At 39.3% G+C, this 14,340-nt stretch overlaps 1 protein-coding gene across 2 annotated transcripts in view; it reads right to left on the bottom strand.

The window, feature by feature from the left end:
- CEP85L (centrosomal protein 85 like) overlaps window positions 1-12,317 on the bottom strand; it is a 184,733-nt gene extending 172,416 nt beyond the window's left edge. For both annotated transcript variants that reach the window (XM_042445869.1, XM_042445870.1), the window contains exon 1: window positions 12,178-12,317. In XM_042445869.1, the coding sequence (XP_042301803.1) occupies window positions 12,178-12,292 (115 nt within the window). In that variant the 5' untranslated portion in view covers window positions 12,293-12,317. The remainder of the gene's footprint in view (window positions 1-12,177) is intronic.
- Between the last annotated feature and the right edge of the window lie 2,023 nt (window positions 12,318-14,340).

Here is a 14,340-nt window from a genome sequence, read left to right as displayed (position 1 = left end):
ATATATATATATATATATATATATATATATATCAGTATGCAAGAAGATATGTACACATCCACATGTGTGATGAACTGTGAATGCATGAGTAATATACATTCCATATCACTATCAGATGGATCCATAACTGGTTGGAAAATCATGCTCAAAGAGTCATCATCAACAGGTATCCTTCAAACTAGAAGGAGGTGCCTCCACTTCCACTCAGAAGTGGAGTACCTCAGAAGAACTCTATCCTAGGACCATTATTCTTCACCATCAATGCCTTGGGTGGCAGGGTGAAGGGAATCTGTTTCAGGTTTGCAGATGACACTAAACTGGCAGAGGTTACTAACACACTGGAAGATAGGAACAGAATTCAAAAGGACCTAGATAAACTAGAACATTGGGCCAAAATTAATAAAAAGAAATTCAGTAGAGACAAATACGAAATTCTAAATTTAGGCCACAAAAACTAAATACATAGGTATAGGATGGGGGTTACATGGCAAAGCAGTACTCCTTGTGAAAAAGGACCCTGGGATTATTGTTGATCATAGTTGAACATGAGACAGGAGGCAGTATAATGCAGTGGCAAAAAAGACAAATACTATTTTAGCCTGTATTAATAGAAGCTTTGTTTTCAAAGGAATGGAAATAATAGTTCCACTATTGTCTGTGTTGATCAGATCTTTTCTGGAATACTGTGCTCAGTTCTGAATGCCTCATTTTAAGGGGGATACAGCTAAATTATAGCAGGTCCAGAGAAGGGCAACAAGGATGATAAGCAGTACAGAGAAGAAAACATATGAGGAAAGGTTGGAGGAGCTGGGTATGTTCAGCTTGGTGAAGAAAGACAGAAGTGTGTACTCTTTAAATACATCAGGCATGTCACAGAAAGGAGGCAGCAGGCGTGCTTCTTGCTGCCCCAAAATGTAGGACCAGGTCCAATGTTTTTAAGTTACAGGAGAGTAGATTTCAGTTGAACATTGGAAGGAACCTCTTGACAGTAAGAGTGACTCCACAATGAAATCAGTTGCCTAGAGAGAGGTGGTGGGGTCTCCTTTGGATGTCTCAGAAAGAGGCTGAACAGCTACCTACTGGGGATGCTTTAGCTGAGGATCCTGCATTGAGTAGTGGGGTTGGTCTAATGCCCCATGAGGTCCCTTCCAACTCTATGATTCTATAACTCTATGCTATAGCTTTGGCTCTACAACATCATGTCTGAAGACAACGAGACTACTAACAACTAACTAACAGTTTTCTCTGTTATTAAACTCCTCTATGAAATGTCTCTTCAAAAGAGCAATGTAGTTTATTGTTTCAGGAATCTGATAAACAATAGACATCAGTTTTACAACTTGTATTTTAGAAAATGAGATGAGAAACCTGCACAGCAGACCAGAGCATATCAATACGATTCTGATCTACTGAGACTAGAAATATTCCTTCACCAATTACAGACTGGGGAAACCTCCTCAGCCTTCCAGTCTGTACACACTGAACTCTTTCCAAGTACAATGCTGGAAAACACAGCAACCTTCCAGTGTAATAGTTCCAAGACAACATTTTTAACTGACTTTTTAAAAAATGTGACCGTTTGTGCAAACAGATGTGCATCATGGGTTTTTACTAAAATAAGTGCTAATTGTACAGCCATCACACCACTCTCTGCTCCTTAGAAACTATCTCTGCAGATCTGTATTTGTGATGGAAGAGTGCCACATGACTACATAATGCAAACATTTGAAACTAACCTATGAGAACTGGGCATGCCTCAAAGTACTGAAATTCAAATATTTCATCCTGCCCAATTCATCATAGGATTGCAGCCTTGGGATTCAAAATACACTGACTTCATCTTGGAATTGGACTAAGGAATATCTATACATACTGAAAAAAGTGTCAGGATCACATTTTGCTCACACTATCCTATCCATAGCAATATAATTAACAGGATATGTTGGACCTGGCCCACAGTTAGCAGATGGAGCCCTAAATTAAATTCTGTCTGCACATTGCTAACAATTTGTTTGCTGAATCCCAGCCAGTTGAACTTAAGGCAATCTGCTATAGATTGCATGGAACACAACATAAATTGTCTGGACATGGTTGGCTCCTCAGCTTCAGCAGTGCTAAAAATTAATAAATATAGTTTTATCTTGTAGGCACTTTTAGAAAGCATTTGGATTTGATGAAGAGAAGCACATGGTTAGATTTAGGTGTAACTACTCCCATGGCAAAACTGCATCTTGCTGCCACCATGAATCACAGGGCAGTGTATGGTTGGTGGGAATGACTTTTTGAACAAGGAAGTGATGAAAAGCATTGCTGCAGGATAGACTGTAGGCTGAGCCTTAAAGATATATGTTAATAGAAGAAGAAATGTTACAAAATATTACTGAAAAAAGTATGTCACTAACATTCAGGGGGCAGCGCAGATGGTCAGGAAAAAAGTGGCTTGATTTTGGGTTTTCTGAAAAAGGGCTGAAACCCCGCTGTCTGCACTGTCTGCTCCCAAAGCCCAACACCCATGGTATGTCTGCACCACACATAGTATCAATCCACGCTGAACAGTTACTTTGTTGTTGTTGTTGTTGTCTCCCCATGCACCACACTAACACACGGCCTGCAACCTCCAATTACTGCTCTCTTCCTGCCCAGATGCCATTCCACTGGAAGCCTGCCTGTATGAATGGCCACATAGTTGCACGTGTGATGCACTGCCTATACAGTACAGGGCATTGGTGTGCCCAGTGATACATTGGCAAGGCATAATCATGGAGGCCCCCATATATGCCCCTTTCAACCCCCCTTCACTACATGCCTCCCTCTTGTATGTTATAATTATGTCCATTGCATTATTGGCAACCTGTCCTGTTTGACATACTATCGCATTTTTGCTTTACTACAGTCCCCAACTGGTGCTGGGCTGTTTGTATGCTGATGTAATGATGTGCAGTTTCCACACTAAGTTAGCGTATTAGACCTTCTTTTTCCTCTGGTTTTTAGCCCTGGAGCACGGCTTCATTTCACTTTCCACGTGGTTTTGCCTTGTGTGTCATCTAAACAGGTAGGCTTCCAAGCAGTTTGAAGCTGCTTTATTTGGCCAGATGACCCTTCAGTTTGAATTTAAATCAGGATATGTGACAGTGGCTCATGGGTTTTCTTCCCTTACCTCCATTGTAATCAGCCTAGTCAATGCTGAGGGATTATTGGAATTGGAATTATCAATATTTGGAGAACCATAATTACAATTTGTAAGTCAATTGCCCTTAATAAGTGGAATATTCATTTTACCGACCTACGAAAGGATGGAAGGCTTTGGCAACCTGGGGCCTTCTGGGATCTTACAACATTATGGCTGCAGTACTGGCATTTTAACTACCGTGCCACCATGGCTACTTCTTGACTTACAGCAACCCTACAGCCATGGGGCCATCATGATGCGTACTCTTATCAACATATAGGCATTTTTTTTCTTTTGGGTAGCTAAAGGGAAGCTATTCTAGCAAGGCTAATCTGGAAAGACCCGTCTTAATAGCCTTTTTAAAGGCTTTCAGGGTGGTAATGTTGTTGTTGTTATTATTATTATACTTTATTTATATAGCGCTGTAGATTTACACAGCACTGTACATACAGACAATAACATTGATAAAAATGAAACCTGCCAATGGCATACATTCTACAAAATATGACAGATCTCGTCCAGCAGGTCGTTCCAGAGTCTAGGAGTGGCAGATGAGAAGGTCCTCTGGGTCACTGCAGACAATCTAGTCTTCTTAGGTTGTAATAAAGTATTAAGGTTGTAGCAGGTTCTTCTTCCCAGAGGACCAAAGTGTGTGGGGTAGATTATGTGGAAGAAGGTGCTCCGACAATGTACATAACATATGTACAAAAAAGTGTATGTTTAAAAACATGCTCATCGCTTCTCTGCCTTTTAGAAAAACATGCTCAGAAAACCCCTTTTTCATCTGAAACAATACATTTAAAAAAGTACACTTTTTGTTTGACCCAAAATGTGCACATTTTTAAAAAAATCCATTAATGGTAATGTAAAAAAAATCAAAATCAAATATGAAAACAAGATGGAACCAGCTTTGCTTTTAAAACATGGAAACCAGAGCAAAATTGAGCTTGACAGACTTACCACTGTAGCCATTATTCTCTGATCTGTGCCTACATTTCTGTCATTTATGATTAGCGACTGAATCACACCTGAGAACCTTGTATAAGTAGTGAAAATGGAGAGAGAATAAAGAGGTATTAAGCTCTCTGTTGATTAGACCTCTTGCTGCTTTACTTAGTTCCAGTTGCACAGCAGCCAATTTATTTGAAAAGAACAAATAAATGTCACTAAATTGTTGATAAGTAATTTGCTTAAAGTGCTGTGCCTCTTTACACGTAGTCTTTACATTGGTGTAATGAAAATGAAAATCAATAGTTGAGCAGTGAGGCATGCAGACTGGAGAAGAGCGAGGGGAAATGAAATATTGGTGTTAAGCAGAACTAACAATGCTTGAAATTTATGACAAATGCAGTCAAATTGAGTCTTTCAGTTGCATAAATGTTAAGCCCAGCACGCTTTTAGTGCATTTCATGTCTAACGCCTAGTAATAGAACTAAATATTTTTAGAGCTGTGTAACATCTTGAATATTCCTTTTCTATGAAAACCCTATGAAATTCATGGAGTTGCCATAAGTTGATAGGCAACTTGAAGGCACACACACCCATATAAATAAGAACTACAGCACCCTTCTTTTTGTTTCAAAAGCATAAGACGTAAACTCTAATTGTACAGTACAGGATATGACAGGGTTTGAAGTGCATTCAATTTCATCTTTGTTTAGATAGAAGAAAGTTGCCTGAGAGTCTTATAGTTAGGAGGACCAGGATGTGTAAATACAGTAAATGCGTTGTCACTTCCATGGGCAAAACAAGGTTTCCCAAACCTGAATGAGTTCAGGGGATTACCTCCCAAGTAAATGGGCATGGGATTATTGCATCAGTTTCTATGGGCCCTTTTGCACTACAAAATCATAGTGCTTTGATTCCACTGATTCCATCCAATGGATTTCTGGGATTTGAATTTTGGGGGCGGGGATATTTAGAATTCCATGCCACAGAGCAATAGTAATTCTCCAGACTACAAACTCTAGGATTCCATAGGCTGAAGCCATGACAGTTAATCTAGAATTATAGTGCTATAATTATGTAGTGTGAAATAATCTTTGGCTAACAGACCACTAATACTTTTTGCAGTGTGCCCTTTTGTAAGATTGTACAATTACAGTCAACCCTTAGTATCTGCAGGGGTTCCATTCCAGACCCCCTCCCTTCGGATGAAAAAAACTGTGGGACTTCAAGTCCCATGGTTTTTAATGGCTGTGTGCATGCCATTAGGATTAATGGGGATCACGGGTGCTTAAATCTGTGGATGATAAATTCATGGTTGAGGTGGGCAGGCTGTATACTGAACCGCCAACTATATCCAAATGTGATAGTCTGAAGCTTCAGTCCCACATGGTTATGTTCATCATTACTGCCTTTCTTTAACTATTTGGAAATGTAAACTGAAAAATAACCACAGGGTGAAATCAGTACACTGGGCCCTTAGTATACACTGGGGTTCTTTTCCAGGAACCCCCGTGGATACCAAAATCCATGGATGCTCAATTCCCATTGTAGACAATGGGATAATAATATGGTGTTCCTGACATCAAATGACAAAAGCAAGGGTTGCATCTGCACCAAAGACATAATCCAGTCTGACGCCATGGCTCAATGCTATGAAATTCTGAGAACTGTAATTTTGTGAAACATTTAGCCTTCTCTGTCAGAGAGCTCTGGTGCACAACAAACTACAATTCCCAGAATTCCATAGCACTGAGCTATGGCAATTAAAGTGGTGTCGAACTGGTTTATTTCTGCAGTACAGATGCAGACAAGGTTTGCTTTTTGAAGTGGTTTTTTTTGGGGGGGGGGGGGGGATATTTTCAAGCCATGGATAGTTGAATCCATGAATGCAAAATCCATGGATATGGTGAGCCTACTGTATTCAGAAGCTAGAATTGACCTCACTTTTCCTATGCAGATACAGTTACGTTTTGTACCACAGTTTCCAGAATCATCTAGTCAGCACATGCATTGGCCAATGCTGACTAGGGGGGTCTGAAACCTGTAGTCCAAAAACTTTTCTAAGCTCAGGATATAGGTGCCATAGAAACTAGAGACACCTTATTTTCTGTAAGACTCTATCCTTCATGGGCTTTTGCTGTACTAACAGGTGAAGAACGATTACTTTGATCACCCAGTCACAACTTGCATGCCTCTCTGCAAAATATACTGAACATTAATTACATTTTGTGTTCCTTTCTCTTGTATCTCTCATGAAGTTGGATTTATGATTAAATAAGGCCTAAGGATAATTTAAAACAAACCGATGAATAAATCCAGAAAAAAAAAAAAAAAAAAAAAAAGATGATCCGTTCAGAAGGCTCAGAACTGAAGAATGAACCAATATTTGATTTATTGATTTGTTTACAGTTCAGAATGGAATCTGAGCTCATAATGCAGGTGAAGAACCAGTGGGCTTTGCTTTAATTTCTTTTTCTTGGTATAACTTCCTCTCCACAATTTATGCAAATTTTTTGAAATTTCATTTTGATAACTCTCACCAACTAAACACCCAGTAAGGAGGCTAAAGCAGTAGATGAGAAAATACTTAGTTGGTGACAGTACAGTATAATCACTTGGAAGTAAAACAATTAATTAAGGCTCGGCTGCATGTGTTGTTGTTACTTGCCTTCAAGTCAATTCTGACTTAATGTTACCCTATTCTAGGGATTTCTTGGTAAAATTTATTCCAAGATTTGCCACTGCCTTCCTCTAAGAGTGAGAGAGTGTGACCAAGCCAAGGTTGTCCAGAGGGTTTCCATGTCTGAGCAGGGACTGGAATCCTAGTGTCCCAGGTTCCTACTCCAACATTCAAACTACAACACCACACTGGCTCTATGTAATACCGTTAAAATGGTTTTTAATCTAGTGCTGAACCGCAGCTTGGAAGGCCTACAGTTGCTTTATCTTTTCCATGCATCTGCCCCATCTCTTTTCATTTATGGAGTCTGCCCCAGCCTCCTTCTTCTTATTAGAACTGCTTCTTCTTTTAGATCTGCTGAGTTTATTAATTTGCTGATCAGGTTTATTTATTTATTTCTGTATGCTGCCTTTCTCCCATAGTGGGATCCAAGGCAACTCACAGAGAGATTCAGTTAAAAAAAACTTCACAATAAAAATGTAAAAACAGTTAAGATCATCATATAAAATAGTATAAGATCATTTAAAAGATATACAACAGTTTAAAAAGATAAAGCACTTGAATATACATCATACATTAAAAGCCTGCTTAAACAAAATGATTGTGTTATCAATAAAACAGGAGACTGATTTTTAGGGAACTGTGGAGTGGATTTAGCCGCCTGAATAGGAAGTTCAATTTATGTTGTCGAAGGGAGGCTGGAAGCCGCAGTTCTCAAACAAACCAAGTATGGGATGGATTTAATTTACTTTTGTCTTGATCAGCAGTATTTGCCTGTCAGCCTATATTCCTGGCTGATGTGGTGTCTGACTCCAGAGTTTTTGGTCCAGTATTCAGGATTTCCAGTGTCTTGAGCTTTGTTTGTTTGTTTTGTTTCATTCTGCTATAATTTTTGTCCCAACACTATGATGCTGAACACATGCACACATACAGTGGGCCCTTGGTACTTACTAGGGTTTGGTTCCAGGAGCCCCTGTGGATACCAAAATCTGTGGATGCTCAAGTCACATTCTACACAGTGAACTAGCAAAATGGTGTTCCTTATATAAAATAGTAAAATCAGGGTTTGCTTTTTTGAATATATTGAGAGGGGGGGGGGGATATTTCCAAGCTGTGAATGATTGAATCCATGGATAAAAAAAACTGTGGATATGGAGGGCCGACTGTATATATATTCTTTACAATGCTGATATGACTTGAGTTTCAAATTCAGAGGCCCACTGTGGGACCCAAGTACTATGGAAAAGTATATCCTGATCCTGCCCTCAAGCGTGTTCTGGCTTTCCGTTACTGAAATACCCTGAAGTGCATTTAAGGGCAGCTTCTCACAGTGTCTTGTGTTTAGGTATATGAGTGCTTTGTGAAGGACACTCTCCTGTGTATAATTTGTTTCTTGTTATTTTCAAATATTAAGAAATGGTCTTGGTACCATGGAGTCACAGCAAAATTTTTAGATATATGATTGATGTATTTCTGACACTATTTAGCTGAATATTAAAGGAAAAGCACATGGAAAATCATATACTTATTTTACACGTTGGATAAGGTTTCTGTGTCAGAGCTGGGAAAGCAATAATACTGCAAAGATGAGATATAAGTGTTGTCAATAAATGAATACATAGGGCTAGGCAACTTGGTACTTTTGAGATGTCTGGACTGCAACTGCCATGAACTTTGACCACTAGCCATGCTGGCTACATCTGAAGGCATTTGGAATCCAAAAATAAAAAAATCTGGAGGGCACCAGATTTCCTCCCCTGAAATACAGGAACTGGTTAATTCTTCTAAATTACCTCCTCTTCACCCATCTCCAAAGTGATGCAAACAAGACCAATCTAAGTGTGGCAGTGATCCAACTGTTTTGAGTTTGGATGGATTTTTAAAGAAGTCTCAGTAATTGAGTCGTGGATTCATTTTATTCAAAAAGGTGAGCCAGTTGCAGGAATCCTAGTTTGTCTGTTTTGAAATACGTAATTTTTAAAAAAATTATCTTGGAATCTAAGAATTTGTGCTATAAACTTTATGCTTGCAATGAGGGTGAATTTGCACTTGCTGTTTTATGCCAGGCTTAGATTCTTGAATTTAAAAGAATATGAGATCCCTGAATATCCATATGTATCCCTAGAAGGAAATAAGTATGAAAAGATAGACATTTCCACCCTCTATATGACAAGGTTGTGTAGGAGTGAGGTACAAACTGTTCCAAGCTACTGTGTGATATATTTAGTATAGGCTTGATTAGTACCATTCACAATTGGCAGGCTGAACACATAATTGTATAAGTAAATGTCAGATGCAGAATCATCCAGCAACGGTGTGCTTCCTACCAAGATACTATACAAAATGACTCTGGGGGTGCATTCGGAGGCAAAATAATATTACAGTGATGTTTTCAGTTGTAGTGCAAGCCTTCTTCATGGTTTTGAATTCTAAATGATAGCTACCCATGCTACAGAAATTTAATTCTGCCGTTATGTTTACTCTTCATCCATGCTTCAGATGGTCAAATGTTTAGAATAACACCTATAGATTTTTCTGCTAACCCATTTGGTATACATAAATAAGGATGTTTTATTCAAAGCAGGGATGGACAACTGGGAGAGCTAGCATGGCATAGTGGTTTGAGTGTTGGACTACATCGCTGGAGACCAGAGGCTGATTCCCAGCTCAGCCAAGAAACCCAAAAGGTGACCTTGGACAGGTCATATGCTCTTAGCCTCAGAGAGAGACAGTGGCAAACCTCCTCTGAACAAATCATGCCAAGAAAACCCCATAACTCCCAAAACCGCAAGAGTCACCATTAAGTTAGAAATGACTTGAAGGGACACAACAACAACAACAACAACAATGGGCAACTGGGCCCTCCAGATGTTGCTAGACTGCAACTGTTGTCAGACCAAGCCAACAGAGGCATAGGTGAAGGATTATGGGAGTAGTACTTCTTCAACATCGGGAAGGCACTATTGCCCATCTCTTTCATTATTTCTTCTGAAAATAAGAGAGGGAGTACCTTGGTGACAATACAAATGTCAGCCAATCCATGCTATGCACTGCAGGCATCTGCTTTAGACTTCATGCACTGGATTTTTAAGGCCCAGCCTTAGAATGGGATAGTTACGTTTGAACTGAATGTGATGAGGCTGCTACCAATTCAACTTCACCACTCTAGAGAGGTTCCATCTGTCTGTCTGTTAAATAAACTTGTTTAGTTTTTTTACTTAAACATGATTCATAAATAAAACTCTTTGAGCACAAAGTGGATCCAGATGCACAACAAAATAAAGAATATCTGAATAATGATCACAATCCCATGCACCTTCATCTGGGATGAAGCCCCACTGAACACCATGGGACCTCCTTCTGAGTAAATTTACACAATTGCAAAGTTACTTAATTAATAACAAAACAATCCAGCAGCGCTGTCAGTGCTGATTTATAAACTGTCATCAGAATCACAAAAAAGCTCATTTAACTGATGAGAAGGCAGCCCTGTGAAGTTGAAAAGCCCACCAAGACATCCTAAGAAACAGCAGTCCAAAAATTAGAACCAGCACAATGATATTAAATATGTCAGGGGGTATGTTTGAAAAGAACAACAACAACAAAAAATTGTCAGTATAAAAAGTACTTTTTTGTTCCAGCATCATTGCATATAATTTTAAGGCATTTTCCTTCAAACAGAGGGAAATCAGATTTCCATTTGCCCTATTATTTCTCTCCCCTACAATTCTCACTGGAGTTTTTCACTCCATTTATGCTCTCTCTCTCTCTCTCTGTGTGTGTGTGTGTGTGTGAGAGAGAGAGAGAGAGAGAGTATGCATCATGTATTATGTATTGGGAGTATCAGGGATGGGAAATGAGTTGGTCTGGATTATAGTTTATTTATAGATTTTTTGTTTGCTTGTTTCCTGCATCCTTTCTCTGTGTTTGCATTCATTTATAACCTCACCTTTCAGTAGCCATATGGAGGAGAAAAAGGGGTGTTAAAAATTAATGCAGCTGTTCCCTTCCCTCCTAAATTGCAACCAAGGGGAAGAAGTAAAATCATGGATGGGATGTTCAAACCTTCTAACATTTCACAGATGAAAATCAGGACATATGAGACCAAGGAACATCACAGTATGGTCAGGACAGCAAAAGTTATAAATGAGGGTGAGCAGCACACAGACTAGGAGGTGCCTGAGCCGAGATTCAAACCCTGGTCTCAGATCAGCACTCAAACTGCTACGCCAGAAGGGCTCTCTGGTGTGGATGTCACACAGGAAATATTCAATTTCTTCTGCAGAGCACCAGTTATGAAGGGAAGGCAGCAGCCGGATCAGTGGATTTATAGGCTAATCCAGTTTGACAAATCCTGAGAAAGGCTGCTTCTCAGAGAATAAGGATGAGGGTGTACATTTTTAAAACACACACAAAAAGAACCTATACTTTTCTTAAACATAATGGAGGAGAGAACTAGTGCTTTAACAGAGTGACTAAATAATAGAGTGCTCATGGTGGCTAAAATACAAAGACCCTAGAATGCTTCACATTTAACTGAAGAAGAGGTGAAAAGATTTGTATGTGTGAAGGTGGAATAGTGTGTGGAGGGGGAGTATGTATGTGTGTATTTGGGGGGGGGGGGGGTTGACAATCCTTCAATAAGCCTCTGCCACAACAAACAATAAATCCCCAAAGACACACACCAGCTATAAAGGGACAATATTTTCCTTCTACTCCAAAGACTGTCCTTGAGACCTGCTCTTCCCTGAGGGATTATATGAGTGTTTGAAGGAGAGTAAAACATGAATGGGGAAAGGGGTTAATTTGAATATCTATTAAAAACTGTTTTGAAGTCAGTTTATTGACAGTCACATAAAACTGTCTGTCAGGCAGTAACTCAATCTGGGTGAGGAGTCTGTTCACTTAAAAAAGGAAAGATCACTCCAGATGGAGTTGGCTGGAAACAGAGATGAACAGATGAAAATCCAAGATATGATTTTAATCATCAAAGAGAAGAAGGAACACCAGAATAGTAATAACAGCAGCAGTAGTGGTGGTGCTAATAATAATAATAACAACAACAACAACAACAATAATAACAACAACAGACTAGTACCAGTAGTTTCTAGCTTGTTTGTGTCAGTTTTCTATGAAATCATGAGAGGTTTCTCAGCCATCTGAGCCCCAGTATCCTCAGGAGAGGGACTGGCCCTTGATATGGCAGCATCTATAAAAAGAAATCTGGCTACTAATTTCATATTTCTCCTCTTTAATATTAATCTTTTCACTCAAACAACAATAAATGCGACCTGTCAGATTTCCCCTCCCCATATCTTTAGGTTTTGTTTTGGGATAGCCATGCTAAAATGGCAGCATTTTGCTGTTACTACCCACTTACCATTTCTGTTGTTTTGAAAAGGTTTTTTGTGTGTTCTTAACAAATGAAACAGAAAACTCAGGGCACTCTGCCTTGCTCCCAAGGGCTCCTCTAGACTGGCAATTTTGTGCTGCATGGTAGCACACCATCTGATGTTGTTTCTTGACACTTCCCTGTCCAAATGATCTGCTGATGCTTTTAAAAACCTTTGCAAAGAAGACGCACACTGTGATTTATTTGTGGACACCTTGCTTGTGATGTGGGTTCTGACATTTGATACTGCTGTATCCAACCCCCTTGCACTCTCTGTTGCCCACAGATGTGTTTCAATCCTCACATGGTCTCTTTTGTCCTTACTACCTCCTTGCAATATTTTGTTTCAATTTTCCTAGAACTTTAGCACAAGTGCTATATGTTTAGAAAGATTTTTTTAAAAAATAAAAATTGCGAGGAGATACTAGGGTTCAATTTCCAACTTGGCCATGGGAACCCACTGGAGGACATTTGGGCAAGTCACACATTGTCAGCCCCAGAAAACTCTGTGGTAGGATCACTATAAGTCAGAAACAACTTGAAGGCACTCAACAACAGCAACAAACTACATATGTTTTTAGACTGGAATACTCAGGCAATGAGCATAAAGCTTTATTCCTACAGACAGATTCCTACAGTCATAACAACAACAACAACTTTCAGGACCTATCGAAGACCCTCAGGACGTTCTGGGAGATGCCTCCATTATCTTGTACCTGGCTATCAGAACATAGGCAAACCCTCCTTGGCACCAAATTCTTCCCACAGGGAGAGGGGAAAGTGCATTTGGATAATTCTTGAGCTTATCCCTTCACAGCCAACTTCATAAAGAACATACAGTTCCTTGCAGAAGTATTCACACACTCCTTTTTGAGTTTTCCACATCTTGTTATGTTACAACTTGGAATTGAAATGAATGCAATTGGCATAGTTACCACTTGATGGACACAAGATACTCAATACTGTAAATGTGCAAACTATTTTTATTGTGGCAAAAGGGTCAGGTAAACAAAAAACCAAACTCTCACTTGATGTAAATGTATGTGGGATGCTGCTGTATGGTCATAATCCTATGACCATTTAGGGCATAGAATCAAAGTGGGATAGTGTACAGATCTGTGAAAGGCAAAGCTGGAATGGAATGTAACAATAGATGCACCCAAAGGAATTGGTAAATTAACAGACCACTGGGAAGATGACCTCAGCCAGCCAGGTCAGGGCTGATTCTGTGGTTGCAGAAATCTGGGGTTGATTTACCAATCGATTGTTCTTTCAGGGTTAGAACTTAACTCTCTAGCATATCTCTTTGAAGGCTGAGCCAGTGACTCATAGGTAAGTATACTTGATTGATTAGATTTGAATGGGTGGGTGGGAGGGAAGCAGAACTGAGAGATTATCCTCATGCTTGCTAGCAAAAGTCCAGATGAGTCATATCACGCAGCCAAGAAACACAGTGAATTTTGCACGTGGCGTTGCCACCATTGTCTAAAGGACTGAAGCAAGCAATCCTTCATATGTTCCAAAACCAGATTAATTAAAAAAAATTTTTTAAAATTGACATGGAAAGAAATATCATGTAGTCAAAAACTATTTACAAATGATTAGTCACAATTAAAGCCTGCAGGTTTTTGCTTGCATGCAACACTGTCCATATAAATAGATCACATGTATAACCATTTGTTGTGGGCCTTCAAGTAGTTTCCGACTTATGTTGACCCTAAGGCAAATCTATCATGGGGTTTTCTTGGCAAGATTTGTTCAGATGGTTTTGCCATTGCCTTCCCCTGAGGTTGAGAGAGTGTGACTTGCCTTGTCATCCAGTGGGTTTCATGGTCGAGCTGAGAATCCAACCCTGGTCTTCAGAGTTCTAGTCTCTAGAACCACTAATCCACACTGCCTCTGTATAAATGCTAGGTAGGTTTTTAGGAAGCCATCATTTTATTGTTAAAACTAGTTATTATACTTTTCAGGGCTATTTTGAGATTAAAATGAACTTCACATACTCCACTTTACATTTTTCAAAGGGTGAGAGAACAAATGTGGCAACCCTTGTACAGGGTTAAAAAGTCTCAGTGATAAAGTGTGATGGTATTTTTATTGCTAATATTGTTTTTAAACAATAGAAATGCAATCGCTATATTTTTAACATCT

This window comes from Sceloporus undulatus, chromosome 1, assembly GCF_019175285.1.
Source record: "Sceloporus undulatus isolate JIND9_A2432 ecotype Alabama chromosome 1, SceUnd_v1.1, whole genome shotgun sequence".
Taxonomy (NCBI): Eukaryota; Metazoa; Chordata; class Lepidosauria; order Squamata; family Phrynosomatidae; genus Sceloporus; species Sceloporus undulatus.
Note: the sequence above shows the minus strand (reverse complement) of the source record. Positions and strands in the feature narration are given on the sequence as shown.